Source organism: Aethalodelphis obliquidens, unplaced genomic scaffold, assembly GCF_003676395.1.
Source record: "Aethalodelphis obliquidens isolate GAN/ISIS:26980383/991018 unplaced genomic scaffold, ASM367639v1 scaffold55, whole genome shotgun sequence".
Classification (NCBI taxonomy): Eukaryota; Metazoa; Chordata; class Mammalia; order Artiodactyla; family Delphinidae; genus Aethalodelphis; species Aethalodelphis obliquidens.
Window position 1 is genome coordinate 1783867 of NW_020837999.1, and position 22752 is coordinate 1806618.

Consider the following 22752-nt stretch of genomic DNA (forward strand, 5'->3'; position numbering starts at 1 on the left):
CTGCCTGCCAATGTAGGAGACACAGGTTCGAGCCCTGGTCCGGGAAGATCCCACGTACTGCGGAGCGACTGGGCCCGTGTGCCACAACTAGTGAGCCTGCGTGCCACAACTGCTGAAGCCTGCATGCCTGGAGCCTGTGCTCCACAGCAGGAGAGGCCACGGCAGTGAGAAGCCCACACAGGGGAGAGTAGCCCCCGCTCGCCACAACTAGAGAAAGCCTGCGCATAGCAACAAAGACCCAACGCAGCCAAAAATAAATAAATAAAATGAATAAATTCATTAAAAAAATCCACTGAAAATCATTTCAGTAATTATATTATATAAGTTCCCATTTTTCCCTCCCAACCTCCTGCTTCAATTGGATAGGCATGACTTGGTTTTTCCTTGAAGAAAACTCCCAGCCAAGGCAAAAAATAATCTAACAAATTCCTACAAGTACATACTTGGCGCTGAAGTTCCATGTTACCATTGTTAACTTCATTGCCTATCTTCAAAAGCCATTGCTGAATCATGTTAAATATATGTGCTTGGAGTACCCTGAAGAAAAAAGCAAGTAAAATAAAGATAAGTGGCTTACTTAAGAGTATGAAAGTAACTATTGGATAAAAGAAAGGGTTTTATTTGGCTGGGGCTAGTAAACTTCAGTGTGTACAACTGTTTGAGAGCTCAGAGAAAGGTGAATCAAATCCCTGAATTATCTTGTAGAATGGCTACTCACTGACAGCCTTCCTAACCTCACGAGGGTTAGGTGTAATGCACTCTGGACAATGCAGACCTTACTTTCAGTGTTAGACCTCTACTGTAAAGACTTATTACACTCACTCCCTTTACATTTACTTCTAGACCACTGAGGCCACAAAATGAGAAGAATGAGTTTTAAAATCCTCTCAAGAGATCAACTTCCAACATGACAGTGGGAGGAGAAAAGGTGACCCACTCTCCAGTGAAATTAGTGAAAATTACTAAAACAAAACAAAAACCATTGAAAGCTTCTGGAAATGGTTCTAAGGACAAACAGCAACTGAAGAAACTTATATTCAAGACAATTTATGAAGATTCAGTAGGAAAGGCAAGAGTCTATGGTATTTGAACCGAAACTACTCTCGCTCTTCCCCTTTTCAGCTCAGGGAGGCAGAAACTCCACCCTAGACTGCTGTAGTTAAGAACCCAGGACTCCCTCACCCTCCAGCTCCCAGTCAGATGGCTTTCTTACTTGGAGGAAGAGGATGTCAGAGTTTTTTATCTGACCCCAAATACCCATTGCTGAGGCGAAGTACTGAGAAAATGCAGTTGAGACGTGGGGATTCCCTTCTACCCAGCAGAGAGCTATGGGAACTTACGAGCCAGAATCCACATCTATGTACTGCGGAACAGTACCAATAACGGTTAACGATGCATCCAACTGAGATTTCATTTCATTAATTTTTTCATTAAGTCCCTCCCATTCTTCAAGAAGCAGTTCAGGAAACTCCAGCAGCCTTTTCAACTTGAAAGAACAGAATTCAAGAGAACTAACCAAACTTGAAAGAATTTTAGAGATACCTGGAAAAGTGAGAAAAGCATTAACTTTTAGAAGTATTTGTAAGTCTACTATCAGTAATAAATTATGAAATACTCATGGGCAGGGGCATATCTTTTTCCATTTTCTTATTATCCTACAGCTTGCCTAGCAGAGAATCTTGCAAAGAGTAGTTCCTAAATAAATATTTAGTGAATAAAAACTATGTAATCAGTGCTTTTCTGACTGATGGACTATTTCGTTGATAACAGTTTTTACTCTGTCTTCTCTTCTCAGCTGAGAATGAAATGCATTAAACCCAGAAACCATGAACTGCAGTTTCTGTTAAAGGTATTAATTCACTGAGTTATCCTGTTAAGAAGACAATGATGAAAAACAGCTTCTTCATGATTATAAGATAGTTAATAACAGAAACTAGAACAGATATAGTTCTTGAGTCATTTTTTCGGTCATTGTTCAGGTTTACATGAAGTTTATAGTTTTGGTCTGAATAACTATCAAGTTTGGATTCTAATTTTTGACTGATTCACTGTGAGATCATGGCAAAATACCCTCTCTATATTTTTGTCTAAACTCATTTGCAAAGTAAGAAATGAAAATGCTCCCATCTCAGAGATATATAAAGAGAAATAATTTAAAAACAAACTTTTTCTTGTCCTTGATGAAAATATTCTCACTACCTTCATCAGTAAACTTCAGTCTTTCAGGAGTATTCAAAATGATTTGTTAATTTCACTCTCATTCATCATTTTGACTTCCTCTTTTATTTTAAATCATTTACCACCTGGTTGCATATGTCTGTGAATATACTAAAAATCATCAAATTGTATAAATAGATGAATTGTACTGTATATGACTTATATCTCAATAAAGTGATGCTCCATGCTTTATTTTCCTTGATTTTAAAAACTATATGTATTATTTTGTTTTTAATATTAATTGTATTGAAAATAATAATTACTATTAAAATGCTTTCTATTGTCAAGCCATCTCATTATCATTATCATTGTTTTTTTTTCCTTACCATTATCCCCATTTATTCTTATTTCAAATTCTTTGTAGAGTCTTCCTGTACTTTTCACAATTTCCTCCATGTGCTTCTGCTCTGGTGGTAACTTTCCCTCCATACTTTTATGGCGACTAAATATCCCAAGCCCAATATCTGCCCAGCTTTCCTGTAAATGTTTAATTATCTTGAGACAATCATATTTTGACATTAGAAGATCCCCAGAAAATTTGTCTTTTTCTTCAGTCAACATCTAGAGAGTGAAAGGGGGATGAAGAAATAAGCACATTATTCACTGATTTCATCAAAGTCTACTCAGGTGACTCCTAAATATTTTGGAATTACATATCTTATTATTATTTGTCATACCATTTCTTCATATGACATATATTTTATTTTCAAAGTTAAATTTAATCAATTTTGATACTCTGTAAGATAACCCATAGTTTACCAGGGATGAAAATAATTATATTAAATCCTATATAGGTAAAAAAATTAGTGATAGGCAATTAAGTCTCACAGAGCTGAGCATTTTTAATTACTATTTGCTTTGGTAAGGATGTAATATTTCTGTTTACATGATCCCCACTAAACTGGGAAAGTTCATAGAATGTATAGGTTTTCATTTATCTTTTTAATCCCAAGCCCAAGTGCTATATCTGACATATCAATAAATATTTGTGGAAAAAATAAAGGGCAACCTATATATAAAGTCTGCCATTATTTATGACTCAGATAATGGAAACAAATCACCCACACTTATCAGTAATCAGTATAGGGAAGCACTGTAGCAGAGCAATTAAGGGTAAGAATTTTGGAATTGGAGAGACATGGACTCAAATTCTGACTCAGCCATTTACCATTTACAGATAACTAAGGCAAGTTAACATTTCTAACCTTCAATTTCCACATCTGTGAGATGGGGACTATAAAACCTGCCTCATGTGGATGCTGTGAAGAATATGTAAAGCAACATGTGGAAAGCACCTTCAGCCTGACAAGTTAATGAATGAGAATTATTATTATTCCTACTAAAAAAAGAAGCATGATTTTTTTCAATTTTATCTATGCAATGTCAAACAGATAAACAGTAAAAAAAAAAAAGTCACTAAACTAGCTATGTTTTATATATGACAACAAACATCTTCAATTCTTAGAATATTCTGCTCAAATCATTCCAAAAGAAAAGAAAATGGTTTCCTGGGATCTGGATGTGATTTCATTAGGTCATGAGTTTGACGTTCACATTGGAGGATTTCAGTATCATATATTTTCCCTTGTCAGACTACTATAACATGATAGTAATTTGATTAATGAAACCTATTTTCAAAGTTTGAACCCTTTTAAAAAGATGTTATTAATAAACAAAGTGTGATATATACATACAATGGGATATGATTCTACCTTAAGAAGGAAGGAAATTCCGATATATGCTGCAACATGGATGAACCTTATGGATATTATGCTGAAGGGAATAAGTCAGTCACAAAAGGACTAATTCTATATGATTTCATTCATATGAGGTTGCCTGGAGTAGTCAAATTTATAAAGACAGAAAGTAGAATCGTGGTTGCCAGGGGCTGGGAGGAGGAGGAAATGGGGAGTTATTGTTTGTTTAATGGGTAGAGTTTCAGTTCAGGAAGATAAAAAAGTTCTGGACATGAATGGTGGTGATGGTTGCACAACAATGTGAATGTACTTAATGCCACTGAACTGTACTCTTAAAAATGATTAAAATGATAAATTTTATGTTATGTATATTTTACCACAATTTTTTTAAAAGATGTTATTAATTTTAAAAGTCCAATTTGTCCTAAAGAAAAAAGCCAGGTAGGGACTTCCCTGATGGCTGGGAATCTGCCTGCCAATGCATGGGTCACGGGTTCGATCCCTGGTCCGGGAAGATCCCACATGCCACGGAGCAACTAAGCCCATGTGCCACAACTCCTGAGCCTGTGCTCTAGAGCCCGCGGGCCACTACTACTTAAGCCCTTGTGCCTAGAGCCCGTGCTCCACAACAAGTGAAGCCACCGCAATGAGAAGCCCATGCACCACAACGAAGAGTAACCCCCGCTCGCCACAACTAGAGAAAGCCTGCATTCAGCAACGAAGACCCAAAGCAGCCAAAAATAAATACATAAATAAATAATTTATTTTAAAAAAAGAAAGAAAAAAGCCAGGTACATGAGAGGCACAGATGTTACTTATGTCCGACAATTAGATGAGAGAATCAGAACTACCCTAACTGCCACCCAAGTGTCTTTTCCCAATTTTTTTCTGGCAGCCTAACTTTGACTCGAAAATCTAAAATAGAACAGAAAATAGAATCTTTAAGAGTATTTTTAAAAGCCCCTGTAGTCTTGATGCTTTCCTTATCTTTCGTAAAACCTAGTACGGCATTTTTAAAGGATGAGATGTGACTCAGTTGTAGGTGAAGAGTGACAAGTTTACAAACAGCATTTTGATTACCAAGCTGTTTACTAGAAAGTCTTACCTTTTTCCACTGCTTGAAGTCTTGAACAACTGATTCAAATCTATTTTCTTTACGAGGGGATAGAATGTCTTTTCCACTGAAAGAAGGAAAAAGAGCAAGAGCATGGTCTCATAACAATATATAAACAAAGAAAATCATGAATCCACACATTTATAACAATTAATAATGTTTCTCTCTGATGATTTTCCCAAATGCCTTTCAGGTTCAGCCTCTCCCTCATAGGCATTTATTTTTAAATTTACAAATATAAATATAAATTCAGACACTAATCAGACCTGAGTAAGCAAGTTACAGGGTCAGAGGCCATGACAGTATTAAAAGAGTGGTCTCTGGGTCCTCAGCACCCAAAATTAGGTCATCATAAGAATGATTCCTGCTGAACACAGCAGCCAAAACAATATATAAATAGAAAGGAAGCCTAAAGAACAATTAAAACTCAACATTTAGGTCAGGAGTCCCAACTTCTGTTAAGAGTTTCCTTTAATATCTTTTGAAGCCTCACAAGGAGAAAGCTCTTGATAAAGAAGTTCCTGAGGAGAAAGGGAGAAGGGAACCACTGCCACCTGTGCTCCTCTCCCAGCTGAACGTCAACACACAGTAGAAGCGGACAATGGCAGCAGCAACCAGCTTGGATATGTACCAGCTTCAGCTTCCACAACTTCCAAATCTACTCACTGGGAAACCTCTTAGAGCAGGTTTAGATCCAGGCAGGTTGGGTTTAAATCCCAGCCTCCAGGATCTAATGCCTGATGATCTCAGCTGGAGCGGATGTAATAATAATAGAAATAAAGTGCACAATAAATGTAATGCTCTTGAATCATCCCGAAATCATCCCTCCCAACTAGTCCGTGGAAAAACTGTCTTCCACGAAACTGGTCCCTGGTGCCAAAAAGGTTGCGGACAGCTGTCTTAGAGGATATGAAAAACTGAAACCGCTCTTCTCAATTCGAAATGGAAATGGTACCTAAATGTGTTTCCTCAACAGACGAAGCATCTTAAAGTTAAAAAAAAAAAAAAAAACTTTAGAAATCACTGAGTCCAGCCTGCATTCAAAGTACGGATTCCCACTAACCTTGGCTGTGATGTAGTCATCCAGCCTCCAATAAACTACTTTGTTAATTAACAAAGGAAGGCAGCTTCTTCCATTATCAAATTTCTCTAATTGTTACAAGATATGATATCCAATCAGAATCACCCTCCTTATAACTGCCAGTCATTGATTCCACTTCTCGGCACATACACTATGCTACAGAATTTGCAGATGGATCCAGATATTCAAGTCTGCCAAGAGTAATGACATAAGTTGACTTGATTTTAAAAAGAGAGTAAAGAGAAGAAAAGAAAGAGTTGGACTTAAGTGGAAGCAGCAGCAGTTGGGTACAGGGATCAAGATGATCAGAGATGATTTGCACCAGAAACTGCAAGACCATTCAAGCTCCTAGCAGGATTGTGCCCGTGTAAGGGCAGCTGGTTACCTCACCAAAATCAATGTTAGAGTAATTACAAGGTAAAAGAGAAACAAGATAAAAAGAGAGGAAGAATTGGACTGAGTTATCAAACATGACGTCATATAATCAGAAAAACAAGATTCTTGGAGACCCACGTATTATTTCTGAAGAACTGCTGCCATTTGACAAGGCCATCCTTAACACTTTGCAATTTTTCTCTTGTAGACTCTTCATTTTCTTCCACTTCCTGTTTAAATTTATTCACTAAGTTTCTCCATTTCTCCGTCAACTTCTGCAACAGTGCAACGTCTGCAGTGTCCTAGATAAAATGCATGGAATTAAACCACTTATTCATTTATTCATGTAACAAATACTTATTAGCATACACCAGGCCATTATTAATATTGCAATACTAGAGTCATATGTAGGAAATGGATCCAAAAATTGAAAAGATATTCCTTTTTCAAAATATCAGTGACACTATTACACAGTCCCTTTGGTGGTGAATTTTTCCACAATAAAAAAAGCATTAGGAACAAGATTTTTTCCTTTGCAACATGAGCCCAGTTTCCTCATAGGATTTGGCAGGCAGTGCAGTACATTGGAAAGAACAGGAATTTCAAAGCCAGACAGAACCAAATGTAAATCCTAGCCATTGACTGGCTGTATAATCTTGGGGGATATTATTTAACTTGAAATTAATTTTTCTTATCTATAAAATAAAGACTCTAATATATATCTCACAGGACTGTTATAAGAATTAAATGAAATGAGTAGTGTAAATGGTTTGGCTCTAGAAACATACTAAATGCCACTTCCTTCCTTTTCAACCTAGTGTGCTCATTGAATTGTCCCATAATATTGCACAGAATGCATCAATAATGCAATTATTTCAATGAACACAGTTACATTTTTGTTTAAGCACTATAACTCTATAAGTAACATCTGCAGTGTTATTAACTTAGACAAATTGCTTAAATTGCTCTAATTATTACAGACAAATGTAAAGAAGGGCCTTTATTCACTTTTCCTTAGATTTTTCATTTTACCCCCAATAAAGTACAAATATAAAACTATATTTAAAATTTAGTCTATAAATTAGGGACTTCCCTGGTGGCGCAGTGGTTAAGAATCCACCTGTCAATGCAGGGGACACGGGTTCGGCGGGGGGGAAGATCCCACATGCCGCAGAGCAACTAAGCCCGTGCACCACAACTACTGAGCCTGTGCTCCAGAGCCCATGCTCCACAACAAGAGAAGCCACCGCAGTGAGAAGTCCACACACGGCAAAGAAGAGTAGCCCCTGCTGGCCACAGCTAGAGAAAGCCTGTGCACAGCAATGAAGACCCAACACAGCCAAAAGTAAATAAATTAATTAAAATTTTTAAAAATCTATAAATTAACAAAGGCTTCTTGTAGTTTCAACCCTCAACAGTTGAAGTCTCTTTTCCCATGACTTAAGTGAATTGAGCTTTACCTTAGTTGACAGCAGTATGATGAAATGCTTAGTATATTTATTCCAGCCTTTTTCATTGAGGTAAAGTCTTTTAGCCAACATGACTTTATTTCTTTCAATTACCTATTTTTAGAAAGTACTAAAATTAGGAACCTAAAACATTAACAAACCATTGTAATTTATTAAACCCAAACCAATATCACACACCAATTTTTCACTGAATCATTAATTCAATAACAATTTCTTATTTAAATCATGAACTAGGGGCTTCCCTGGTGGCGCAGTGGTTGAGAGTCCGCCTGCCGATGCAGGGGACACGGGTTCGTATCCCAGTCCGGGAAGATCCCACATGCTGCAGAGCGGCTGGGCCCGTGAGCCATGGCCGCTGAGCCTGCGCATCCGGAGCCTGTGCTCCGCAATGGGAGAGGCCACAACAGTGAGAGGCCCACGTACCACAAAAAAACAAAAAACAAAACAAAACAAAAAAATCATGAACTAACTTGAATCATAAATTCATGTTTTCTAAAACTACTGAACTGGAACCAAATTGAACAAAGTATATAGCAGAGGTTCTCAATTTTATCTCAAAACCCCTTTATACTCTTAAAAATTATTGAGAACTCCGAAGAGATTTTGTTTATATGGATTATATCTATTGTTATTTATTGCATTGGAAAACTGAAATTATTTAAAATATGTATTTGTTAATTCACTTAAACATTAATAAGCTCATTATATATTTAACAGTTTTTCTGAAAAATAACTACATTTTCTAAAACAAAAAAAATAGTGAAAAGTACACGCAGTTTCACATTTTTACAAATCTCTTTAATGTTTGCTTTAATAGAATAGAGCTGGATTTTCATTTGCTTTTGAATTCAATCTGTTGCAATATCCCATACCATGTAGCTTCAAGAAAAATCATATCAGAATGAGAATGAAAAAGGCAGAAGATAACTCAGTGTTATCTAGTTTTCACTAGTTAACTAGTTTTCACCTCATGAAGGGTTTTATGGACCTTCAAGGAGGTCCATGGACCATACTTTGAGAACCACTGATATCCTGAATCAATTATATAGTCATTCAGTGAATGACTGACTGTTCAAGACACTGTGCACATATCGGTAAACAAAGTCCTTATTTTCAGGGAGTTGACATTATAGCTGTTATTTCCTATTAGGGATGATCCAACACAAAGCCCCATTAATTCAAGGTATTCTTCTACAGAAATCTCTTACCACTGGTCAGTTAGTTCTCTACTGTTTGAATACTTCTAGAGTGAGGGAACTCACTTGTCATCTTTTTTTCTCCTACTGAACATGCTAGCTCCCAGATTTGTTTCTTTTTTCTTTTAAACTGAGATATAGTTGATGTACAATATTATATAAGTTTCAGGTGTACAACATAGTGACAGTTTTTAAAGGTTATATTCCACTTATAGTTATTATAAAATATTGGCTATATGCTCTGTACTGTAACTGTACAATGTATCCTTGTAGCTTATTTATTTTATACATAGTAGTTTGTACCTCAATCCTCTACCCTATCTTGCCCCGCCCCCTTCCCCTCTCCCCACTGGTAACTACTAGTTCGTTTTCTGTATCTGTGAGTCTGTTTCTTTTCCAGGTTTGTTTCTTATGTTATATATTTACTTTCACAGTTGTTTTCTCTGGACATGTCAATGTCCCTTTTAAAGTTCTGCATCAGAATGGAACATCTGTGTCGTAGATGAGGTCTGACTATTAAAGAGGAAAATGGTATAAAAATTTGAATCTGTTGAGGGTCATAATTTATTGTTAATATTATAATTTCCAGATGTGAAATTAGGCAACCAACCAGCAAACATTTTAGAAAAATAGAACACTGTATTGTGGGACATTACTACTTTCCTAAAGCATCACTATAATTGTCCACAGGCTGCCATATTTCAAGTCAGTTGTCATCTTGGGTACCAAGGTAATAGAACCAAAGCGAGTTATCAAGTGATCGTAATACAGTTACATTATGTAAAAAAAATAAGAACCACTTTCCCTAGTTTATTAGTGTATAATTAAAGTTGAAAGTTTTAACATGTTCACAAACAACAGAAATAGAATTCTGGCTCATACTCATAGGTTCTGGTGGAAAAAAGAGCCCTTAATTGGACAATAGCCAGCTGTCCAATAGAGAATAAACAAAAGAAAACAATGTAACTTTTCCTTTTCAAGGCCCATAATAGAATAGCTGCATTATTCATCAATTAAATATACATCTTTGGGCTTCCCTGGTGGCGCAGTGGTTGAGAGTCCGCCTGCCGATGCAGGGGACACGGGTTCGTGCCCCGGTCTGGGAAGATGCCACATGCTGTGGAGCAGCTGGGCCCGTGAGCCATGGCCACTGAGCCTGTGTGTCCGGAGCCTGTGCTCCGCAACGGGAGACGCCGTAACAGTGAGAGGCCCGCGTACCACAAAAAAAAAAAAAAAAAAAAAAAAAATATATATATATATATATATATATATATATACACATATACTTCATTTTTTAAAATTTTGTCTACACGGAAACAACCTAAATGTCCATAAGCAGATGAATGGATACAGAAGGTGTGGTACACACACACACACACACACACACACACACACACACACAGTGGAATATTACTCAGCCATTAAAAAGAACAAAATAATGCCATTTGCAGCAACATGGATGGACCTAGAGACCATGTGAAGTAAGTCAGACAGAGAAAGACAAACATCATATGACATCACTTACATGTGGAATCTAAAAAAAAAAGTACAAATGAACCTATTCACAAAACAGAAATAGAGTCAAAGATGTAGAAAACAAACATGGTTACCAAGGGGGAAAGAAGGGGTGGGAAGGACAAATTGGGGGATTGGGATTGACATATACACACTACTATATATAAAACAGATAATGAATAAGAACCTACTATATAGCACAGGAAACTCTACTCAGTACTCTGTAATGACCTATATGGGAACAGAATCTAAAAAAGAGTGGATATATGTATAACTGATTCACTTTGCTGTACAGCAGAAACTAATACAACATTATAAATCAACTATATGCTAATAAAAAATTAATTAAAAAAATTAAAAAAAATTTTTAAGATATATATATATATACACACACATACAATGAAATATTACTCAGCCATTAAAAAGAATGAAATAATGCCATTTGCAGCAACATGGATGGACCTAGAGATTATCATACTAAGTGAAGTAAGTCAGAAACAAAGACAAATACCACATGATATCACTTACATGTGGAATCTAAAACATGACAAAAATGAACATATCTACAAAACAAAAACAGACTCACAGATATAGAGAACAGACTTGTGGTTGCCAAAGGGTAAGGGGGGTTGGGGAGGGAATGATTGGGAGTTCGGGATTAGCAGATGCAAGCTATTATATATAGGACAAATAAACAACAAGGTCCTACTGTATAGCACAGGGAACTATATTCAATATCCTCTGATAAACCACAATGGAAAATATGAAAATCAATGTATATATATGTATAACTAAGTCACTTTGCTGTACAGCAGATATTAAACACAACATTGTAAATCAACTGTACTTCAATAAAAATTTAAAAATAAAATAAAATTTTGGGAACTTCCCTGGTGGCACAGTGGTAAAGAATCTGCCTGCCAATGGAGGAGACATGGGTTCAAGCCCTGGTCCGGGAAGACCCCACATACTGCAAAGCAATTAAGCCCATGCACCACAACTACTGAAGCCTATGCACTCTAGGGTCCGCATGATGCAACTACTGAGCCCACGTGCTGCAACTACTGAAGCCCACACACCTAGAGCCCATGCTCCACAACAAGAGAAGCCACCACAATGAGAAGCCCGCACACTGCAACAAAGAGTAGCCCCCGCTCACTGCAACTAGAGAAAGCCCACATGCAGCAATGAAGACCCAATGCAACCAAAAAAAAAAGTAAAAAAAAAATTAAAATAAATAAATAAAAATTTTGTCTAGATTATTGAAACTGTAAAATGAAACTTTATCCAGCCAAAAAATAAGTTACGATTTCAGATGAACCAACCTTTACGGACAATTCATATGTGGCTGAGCTCCAGATATCTCTTTCTGCCATTAACTGTTTAATATCACTCTCCATCCTTCCTCTTTGTAACGTATATAAGTCATGATATTCTTCTACAATTCTAAAAGAAAAATTTAAAAACAGCTATATAAATACATATTTAAAAAATAATTTTGTTCTAAAGTAGGCAGTTTGTGCCTTTAAAACTCATCACAAGGTAATTATGGTATAACTTCTGGATATATTAGTAACACTAATATACACTGAAATAGAAGAAAAAATACTCACATTTCATGAATAAATCTTACAAAGGTCCTAAAGTAAAATGTTCAATGTATTGTTCCCTGTTCTAAACACTTTTCATCATATTCTTCTTGATTCACTAGAATTTTCACACCATGGTACTCCAGTGGTATAACAACACTATATCTAATGAAAAATTCTGAATACAAGTAGTAGTAATATAGCTGTTTTTCTTTTTTTTTTCTCACAGAATTTAGGATTCTTTATTAAGAAGAGACAAGCGCACAAAGCCCAATAATTGTGAGCTACATTTTAAAATTATATATAATTAGTATAAGATTTAAAGAAATTCTCCACCAATCAACCAAAAGCTTAAGTATAATTAAGTACATTTTTCTTAAATCTTTTTTCTTCTTGTTTACCAGAACATACCTTTTCCTTCTAACTTACACTGAAGCTTCTTTTAGAATTAAAATCCCTTCTGAGGTTAAATACAAACACAGAAGTTAGAAAGTGACTGGTAGCCTTTCACAAACCTTTTGAAAACACTTCCTCCTAAGGAACATTAATTTTTCTGTAAGAATAAAAGGTCAGTGACACAAAATTCTTCTAATTTTGTTGAAAGCCATTAATCGCCAACATCAGTTCCTAAAGCCTCCTTCTATTTGGAGGCATCCACTTGTTCAAACTGAGAAAAAATTAATCACTGTAGGTGGCACACAGATGAATGTACATATAAAAATTCAACAAGCAATAACCTTAAGAGTTATGCACTTTACTATCTAAAAGACCTCAATTTTAAAAAGGGAATTAATGACCCTTATTTATCTTTTTTTAAAATATCTTTATTGGAGTATAATTGCTTTACAATGTTAGTTTCTGCTGTACAACAAACTAAATCAGCTATATGTATACATATATCCCTATATCCCCTCCCTCTTGAGCCTCCCTCCCACCCTCCCTATCCCACCCCTCTAGGTTGTCACAAAGCATCAAGCTGATCTCCCTGTGCTATGCAGCAGCTTCCCACTAGCCACCCATTTTACATTTGGTAGTGTGTATGTGAATAAGTCTTATTTATAACAGTCAAAGAAAAAATTCAGAAACAACCTTAATGTCCAACAACAAGGGACTGGCCAAATAAAATATATAATGCAGCTCTATGATGAAAATACTCTGTAGCTAATTAAAGATCATGTTCTTAGGACTTCCCTGGTGGCGCAGTGGTTAAGAATCTGCCTGCCAATGCAGGGAACATGGGTTCGAGCCCTGGTCCAGGAAGATCCCACATGCCACGGAGCAACTAAGCCCATGAGCCACAACTACTGAGCATATGCTCTAGAGCCCACGTGCCACAACTACTGAAGCCTGCACTCCTAGAGCCCATGCTCCACAACAAGAAAAGCCACCGCAGTGAGAAGCCTGCACATCTCAACAAAGAGTAGCCCCGGCTCACCACAACTAGAGAAAGCCCGTGCGCAGCAATGAAGACCCAACGCAGCCAAAAATAATTAATTAATTAATTAAAAAAATAAATAAAAAATAAATAAAAAATAAAATAAATAAATAAATAAAATAAATAAATAAATAAATATAAAGGTCATGTTCTTAATACTCTGGTACATAGGAAAAATTTTTGTGTACAACATAAAACAAGAAAACCCAAATGACAATAGTACATATTCAGTTTATATCATTTTTATAAAAAATATATAGAAAAAAGAAAAATATATTGAAATATTAATAGTAGTTAACTTTAAGAGAATTGTGAATGTTTTTAATTTTCTTATTTATGTGTTTCTGTATTTTCCAAATTTTCAACAAAATAATTAGTCACTATAAGAAAAAAATATTACCTACAATATCTAATCACACACACACAAAATGAACCATCCTACTTCAGAACCATCAATGTTTAAAGAAAATGAGATTTTTTTTTCTCTCTTTTCTTCCCCTTCTCTCTGATTTTAGATGTTTTGTTCTGATAATCGACATTAGCACAAAAGAAATTCTAATTTATTTATTTTTTAAAGATTTATTTTTTTTTAATTTTTTTATTTTATTTTATTTTTAGCTGCATCGGGTCTCAGTTGTGGCATATGGGATCTTCATTGTCGCGTGTGGGATCTTCATTGAGGCATGCAGGATCTTTAGTTGCGGCATGCAGCATCTAGTTCCCTCACTAGGGATTGAACTCAGGTCCCCTGCATTGGGAGAGTGGAGTCTTAACCACTGGACCACCAGGGAAGTCCCGAAATTGTGATTTTTTTTAATTTATTTTTGCTTGTCTGTGTTTTCTAATTTTCTTATAAGGCACATGTACTGCTTCTATGATAATATAATAATATTTTAAATCAACTAAATAAAAATTAAATGCAATCATATATATCTTTTGATACATACCCAAGAGCTTCCTAGTAATCAGAACTCTAACAGAAAACGAAATAGAATATGAAAATGAAATAGAATAGAGGTTAGCAAACTACAGCCTGTGGGTCAAACCTGGCCCACCACTTGTTTTTATATAGCACATGAGCTAAGAATTTTACTTATTTTATTTTTTATATATTTGATTTATATTTTTAATGGTTAAAAAACAATAGGAGAATAATATTCTGTAACACAAGGAAATATTATAAATTCAGATTTCAGTGTCAATAAATAAAGTTTTATTGGAACACAATCATGTTCTGGTATTGTCCTTGGCTGCTTTTGCACTACAGTGGCACACATTACAAAGGAACAGTTGATTGAGTAGTTGCATCAGAAACCATATCTCACCATCTGGCCCTTTACAGAAAAAGTCTGCTAACCCCTGAAATAGAATAAAAACATTAGGACCACAGCAGAGTCACTAAAATCTAAAAAAGAACTACACTCACACTACTAACTAGGAAAATGCAAACAAAAACCAGGTACCTTTCATATCTATCAGACTAATAAAAGATATGAGCAAAAGGGAAATCTCATACACTGATTAGAGGATATACTGGTACAACCACTTTGTGGAGTATCTGGTAACATCCAGCAAGACAAGGCTATGCATATCCTATGACCCGGTAATTCCACTTCTAGGTTTACCCCCCTGGAAAATTCGCACACAAGGAGACACAAGATGTGTATTACAACAGTGTGTAGAAGAGTTAATATATACAATGAACTTTAACATATATTAACTCCTTTAAGCACTGTTGTAATTCAAAAAACTTCAAATGCTTCTAAACATTTTTATTTCTTGAAATAAGGTGTGAAGCAAGTATGACATAATGGCTAACATTCGGTAACTCACCTGGCATTCTTTTCAGCGTCTAAAAGAGCTTGTGCCAAAGCTCTGTGGGCCTTCTCTGCTTCCTTTGTTAATTTCATATCATGTGCCTGAACCAAACACAGCTCCCTGAAATAAAGGAAGCAAATTTTGTATTCATAGTTGAAGATTTTGAAAACGTTTCTACCTAGGAAATCAGATTTATACTCAGGAATCTTCTCAGTTATCATGTGTACATCTCTTCCTAGTTTTTCTACCTTATAAACCAAATCAAGAAATCTAGTGTTCATTCAGGTGGACTCTTACCAGGTTTGGCAATGGAATCAGACTGGCTAGAAAAGGCAGAAAGAAGATGGGGAGGATTCTCTAGAATGGAGTGAAGGCAGATGCTGGCAGTCAAGGCCTTAAGGCTGCTCTGTCCTACCCTCTGACATGCCTATCCTATCCTCTTCATTCTTGTCACTAATCATCTGGCCACAAGGTTGGTTGATCACTAAATGTGATTGCTATTATATATAATGCTTATTCTCTTTGGGATTTGAACCTTAACATCCATAATCATGGTGCTGCTCTGTAAACCAAGCTAAGATAAGCATCTCTATTTTGGAAGGAAGAACAAGAGTCTTTTCCCTATCAAACATACAACAGACCCCTAGTTTTGTGTTAACCTGTGTAACCCATGTCTCTACAGTTATATCCAGGTCTTTCTGTTCTCTTGCAAAACACGAAAAGAGAATCAGAGAGTCCTCACCTTTAATCATTCTACTTTCCCTGAGTATTTTTTACTCTCTTTAGAGACAGGGCTTTGATAAGCACAGTTTTTACCTGATCAGTTCCTCAATAACATTATTAAAATTGTACAGTTCTTCTAAAATGCGCTGGTCCATCACTCGCTGAGTTACCATGTCTTTGTAGAAGTCAGTCATATGCCAGGCAATTTGATCAAGCATTTGTACATACCGCTCTCTGTATGAGAAAGAAGGAAAACAAGACATCATGCAGAAGAAAAGGAAAAACAAGCCAGAAAATATGTGAGAGAGGAAGTAATGTTAGGGAAAGAAATAGCGAACAGATACTCACAAAAGATATGTGGGGAGAAAAAGACAGAAAAAGAAAAGGATCTAGGCTGTGAATTCCTGCCATGCTCATGAATGAATGCGCATTCCAAGTGAATGAACTGTGGAGAATTTTAATCAGAGTCATAAATATTTGGAATATAATGTCTGAGATGTAAAACAAAATAAGGACTTTTTTTATTTCTTCTTCTAAATTATAAACTCTATCAGGATAAAAACTATGTCTTACGTATTTACAAATTTACAACATCTAACAGAGTGCCTTGAATATAGTGGAATTTTTCTAAATAGTTTTTTTTGTAAATAGTTGAATTCATGAATAAAACCACTTTCTCAAACTGACCCAAATGTAAAAAGACACCAACTTTTTAAAAATAAACAAAGACAAAGAAGTCTTTAAGTACTAAGAAGTAATTTCTCTTGCTTCTGAATAAAACCAAACAAAATATTTGGAAATGATCACAGATGATAAATTATAAATACTATAACTAAGCAGTCTTCATTTATTTTAAAAGTGATCTAGGTATTGTATTCTAAGCCTGAGACCCTAGACTTTTAATATCTTTGAGTTGAAATAATCATTTAGCTTGATCTCTCACCCACTGACAGAAAGTATTATCTAGCCCTTGCTTAAACACTTAAAGTGACAGGGAGTTTATCAGCTCAATGTGCAGCTCATACATTGGGACGTATCAATTTTTAAAACACCTTCTTTAAGACCCTCCCTCATGGCAATATAGAGACAAAATATTCTGAAGGGCCCTCCCATTACAACACAACTATATCCATGATAAAGCATACTTCTTGAAGCATTACTGGGCTCACAGAAAGAAATAGAAGTCTCTAGGGATGAAAAAACAACAACAAACTAAATACGGTAAGCTAACAATGGAGTGTGAAGTGGTAACCAGTATTCACTAGGAAAACCCAAGGTCAGAGGTGGCCCAGTAAAAATACCAACATTGGGTCCCAGAGGCTAAGTCTTGGGCTTTCTTCAAAGTGGGCAACCTGGGAGTAGGGCTATTGGATGGAGCCAGGATTCCAGAAAAGAAAAAATACAAATCATCTCTTCAGGAAGCATCCATGATTTATACCCTGAGGATTTCATGATTAAGATTAGCCAAATATTAGTCACACAAGCAAAGACTGGAAAATACTCATGTAAATAAACCATCATGAATGAGACGCAGAAGAAACAACACACAGTAGATTTAGATACCAATGGTCTTCATATATTAGAATTATCAGATTTAGAATACAATACTATGTATGAAATGTCTGAGAAATAAAAGATGGAATTTAAACATGAATAAGCAACAAAAAACTTATCAAATATGATGAGACAGATATGGACACAAACCAACAGAACTCTCAGGGGAAAAATGTAATTATCAAACTGTAAAACTCAATAGATGAGTTACAGCAGAATAGATGTAGCTAAAGAGAGCATTAATGTCCTGGAAAAAATACCCAGAATGCAGCACAGAGACAAGGAGGTGGAAATTATGAAATAGAGATAAAGAGACGAAGAGCATAGAATGAGAAGATGTAATATAAGTCTAATCAGAGTTCCAGAAAGAGAAAACAGAGAGAATAGAGAACAGACATTCATCAAAGAGATCATCACTGGTACTTCTCCAAAACTTATGAAGGACATTAATTTATACATAGGATTGTGGTACAGATATAGGTGCAAGAAATAAAAAAAGAAATCCAGAGGAACCAAATACACTCTCCTTCCTAAAATAACAATGAGAACAACAAAAAAAGACACAGTATGTGAAACAATTTTTGAGACACTGGGTATCAAGCAATGAAAGAAAGTGATTCCTGAGACACCAGAAATAAATAAGGTAAGCACTATGATTGCTCCAACTTGCTGGCCTGAGAGAGTTTTCAGGCCATGCAATAAGGAGAAGGAACCCATGAGGACCCCACTGGACTCCCTAATTTAAGGAGACAGAGCTAAGAGTCTAGAAAGATGAAAGTGGCTAGAGTTCAGAGGACAAGCTACCAGGGAGAAAAGAGCTGCACAGAGAGCTCTCGAGGTCTACAGAGGGTCCCCCTCAAGTATTCAGCTGAGTAATGATCAGGGCATAAATGTGAAGAAACTTTCTGAGACCAGGGAAAGAACCATCTGAAAGGATCAAAGGTAAGAGTGCCTGGCACTCACACATGGCTCAAAATCATGCCTGTTCCACCTAGCCAAACTGGAAAAATTCATGATTCATGGGGCAGTGGATAGAATACAAAGAAAAGTCTAGTCTCAGTATTCAGGAATAATTAGCCCTAAATTGAGCACTGTTCTGGTCCTGCCCAAAGGTCCCAAAAGGTCAAACTGTTTTCAAGTAACAGTTGTGTCCCAGAATAAAGCTCAAGAATATTTTTAAGAGTACAAAAATACATAGTATCCAATAAGGTAAAATTCACAATGTCTGCCGTTCAATCAAAATTACCAAGCATGCAAAGAAGTAGGAAAACACAACCATGAAGTAAAAAATCAATCAATCAAAACTGACCCAGAAATGGCATAAGTGTTAGAATTAACAGATAAGGACATTAAAAGTTATCATAACTATATTCCATATGTTCAAAAAGTTAAGGAGCATAACTGATTCACTTTATTATAAAGCAGAAACTAACACACCATTGTAAAGCAATTATACTCTAATAAAGATGTAAAAAAAAAAAAAAAAGTTAAGGAGACATGGATAGTATTTTTTAAAAGACCCTAACTGAGCTTCTAGAAATGAAAACTACAGTGTCTCAGATGAAAATACCACTGGATGGGATTAAAAGCAGATTAGATACTGCAGAAGAAAAGATTAGTGAAATTGAAGATACAGCAATAGAAGCTATCCAAAATGAACAGTAAAAGAGAAAAAAATAAAGATTTCAAAACATCAGTGACCTGTGGGATAATTTCATTATTAGTGGCCTAATATATGTGTAAATAGACTCCCCTGAAGAGGGGAAGGGCAGAAAAAATACTTGAAGAAAAATGAGCCAAAAAATTTCCATATTTGATGAAAAATATAAATTCACAGATCCAAAAATCTCAATGAATACCAAGCATAAGAAACATGAAGAAAACTACACCAAAACACATCATAGTCAAATTGTTCCAAAGCATATCATTGTTCCAAAGCAATGATATTCTGGCATTAAATGCCCAGAATTTAATGAATTCCACAAAATAATGGTCAGGAAATTTTTCATCAGATTAAAATTCAAGTGAGAGTAAAGAAACCAGTCTGGAAAGACCACATAACATATTACCTCAACTGTATGATGTTCTAGAAAAGAGAAAAAGGATAGAGACAGTAAAAAGACCAGTAGTTACTGAGGGTTCAGGGTGAGGGGGGATGGGAAGGGAGGAGGGATAAATAGGTGATGCACAAGGGTTTTTAGGACCATGAAACTATTCTGTATGATACTGTAATGTTGTGATACCGACTGATACCATATTTTGAAACCAACATGGACAAATTAGTGTGCTTTCCATGTGTAGTATATTTCACTAAGAAAACTTGAAAGAACTGGGGATGTTTAGCTTAACAGAATGCATAAGAGGAAGACAAAATGCCTGTTTTCAAATATTTAAAGAGCTATAAGATGAAAGGAAGAATGGACTTCTTTTGAGGATTTTTAGAGTACAAAATTAGGATTAGCAGGTAGAAGTTATAGGAAGGTAGATAACACTTATATAAAAGAGGTGTTTAAATTTTTTCTTATGTGAAATTTGATACACAAAGTAATATCGGCAATGTAAATGAGGAATCACAATGATGAGATGACTACTAAGGAACACTTCGTAATTTTGATTAAGATATAATTTACATGCCATAAAATTCACCCTTTAAAAGTGTATGATAATGTGTTTAGTATATTCACAAAGTTGTGAAACCCTCAACCTATCTAATTCTGGAGTATTTTCATCATCCTCAAACACCTCTTAACGGTACCCGTTAGCAGTCACTCTCCATTCTTCTTTCTCTCATTTCCTGGCAACTACTAATCTACTTTCTGTCTAGATTTGCCTCTTCTGGACATTTCATATAAACTGAATCATACAGTATGTGATCTTTTGTGACTAGCTTCTTTCACTTAGCATAATGTTTTCAAGGTTCATCCATGGTAAATCATGTATCAGTACTTCATTCCTTTCTATGGTTGAAAAATATGCATTTGTCAAAACCCATAGAACTGTATAACAAAAGAATAAACCTTAATGTAAACTATGAACTTCAGTCAATAATATTGATATATTGTTTCATTACTTATAACAAATATACTACATTAACACAAGATGTTAATAATGAGAGAAACTGTATACAGAGGACAGAGGGGTATAGGGACACTCTCTGTATTATCTGTTCAGTTCTTCTGTACATCTAAAACTATGTTTTTTATAAATTTATTTTATTTATTTATTTATTTTTGGCTGCGTTGGGTCTTCATTGCTGCACGTGGGCTTTCTCTAGTTGCGGCGAGCAGGGGCTACTCTTGGTTGCGGTGCATGGGCTCCTCATTATGGTGGCATCTCTTGTTGAGGAGCATGGGCTCTAGGTGTGCAGGCTTCAGTAGTTGTGGTGCATGGGCTTAGCTGCTCCATGGCATGTGGGATATTCCCGGACCAGGGCTCAAACCCGTGTTCCCTGCATTGGCAGGTGGATTCTTAACCACTGCACCACCAGGGAAGTCCTAAAACTATTTTTTTTTAAACTTTTTATTTTTTAAAAGAAAGTAAGGTGAACACATTTTTTAAAAAATGAATAGGTAAGTAACAAGCTGGGTGAAAATATTAAGTATAGTCAATCCTTGAACACTGCAGGGGTTGGGGTGCCCACTCCACTGCAGTTAAAAATCTGTGGACAGTCATCCCTTGGTATCTGTGGGGGATTGGTTCCAGGATCCACTGTGGACACCAAAATCCAATGATGCTCAAGTCCCATAGTCAGCCCTCTGTATCTAAGGTTTCAAATCCACAGATTTAACCAACCATGGATCATGTAGTACTGTATTTATTAGAAAAAAAAAAAAATCCATGCTTAAGTAGGCCCATGCAGTTTAAGCTCACATTGTTCAAGGGTCAAATGTATGTATGTTTTAAAATACATTAAAATATATGTAAATATAAAATAAAATTATATATATAACAAAAGACTAGTTTCTGAGATGTATAAAGAACTCCTAAAGCTCAATAATAAAAAGACAAACAACCTGATTTAAAACTAGGCAAAAGATTTGAACAGACATTTCACGAAAAGAATATATGGTCAAGAAGCTCATGAAAAAGTGTTCAACATCAAAAGTTGGCAGGAAGGGACTTCTCTGATGGTCCAGTGGTAAAGAATCCGCCTTGCAATGCAGGGGAGGTGGGTTTGATCCCTGGTCAGGGAACTAAGATGCCATATGCCATGGGGCAACTAAGCCTGTGTGCCACAACTACTGAGCTTGCGTGCCTCAACTAGAGAGCCTGCATGCCACAAATTACAGAGTCCATGCGTTCTGGGACAAGCACCACAACTAAAGAGCCCACCCGCCCTGGAGCCTGCACACCACAACTAAAGAAGAGAAGAAAAAAAAACCCGCATGTCACAACTAGAGAGAAGCCCACGCATCACAGCAAAGAGCCCACGTGCTGCAACAAAAGATCCACATGCCTCAACAAAAAGATCCCACGTGCTGCAACTAAGACCTGACACAGCCAAAAATAAATAAATCTTAAAAGAAAAAAAAAAAGAGTTGGCAGGGAAATGTAGGTTAAAAGCATAATAACATACTATTATACATCCACCATAATGTCCAAAATTAAAAAGAACTACATAACTAAATGTTGGCAAAAATATGGAGCAACCAGAACTCTCACACACTGTTAGCAGGAGTATATAATGGTATATACTGTATATAATGGTACAAACACTTTAGGGAAAAGTATGATTATCCTCCTGCATGCCGTGAGGCATGGCCAATAAATAAATAAATACATAAACTTAAACTTACTTTATCATGTTTTGTACAACATGGGGAATATAGCCAATATTTTTGAATAAGTGTAAATGGAAAGTAATCTTTAAAATTTGTGTAAAAATAAACAAGGTTTGAAAAAAATTAAAAAAAACAAACTTATGAACTAGCAATCCCATTTCTACATATTTACCCAAGAAATGAAAGCA

At 35.8% G+C, this 22752-nt stretch overlaps 1 protein-coding gene across 5 annotated transcripts in view; it reads right to left on the reverse strand.

The window, feature by feature from the left end:
• AXDND1 (axonemal dynein light chain domain containing 1) overlaps positions 1-22752 on the reverse strand; it is a 77667-nt gene that overhangs the window by 39567 nt on the left and 15348 nt on the right. For 3 of the 5 annotated variants that reach the window (XR_003428514.1, XM_027086180.1, XM_027086181.1), the window contains 9 exons: positions 16323-16463; positions 15522-15626; positions 11990-12110; positions 7945-8046; positions 6623-6786; positions 5020-5095; positions 2544-2778; positions 1341-1542; positions 444-537 (listed from right to left, as the gene is read on the reverse strand). Coding sequence is in view for 4 of the 5 variants with exons in the window: in XM_027086180.1 (XP_026941981.1) it covers positions 444-537; positions 1341-1542; positions 2544-2778; positions 5020-5095; positions 6623-6786; positions 7945-8046; positions 11990-12110; positions 15522-15626; positions 16323-16463 (1240 nt within the window). In the remaining variant the exon portion in view is untranslated. The remainder of the gene's footprint in view (positions 1-443; positions 538-1340; positions 1543-2543; positions 2779-5019; positions 5096-6622; positions 6787-7944; positions 8047-11989; positions 12111-15521; positions 15627-16322; positions 16464-22752) is intronic. The other 2 variants (XM_027086182.1, XM_027086183.1) reach the window with 2 other exon arrangements.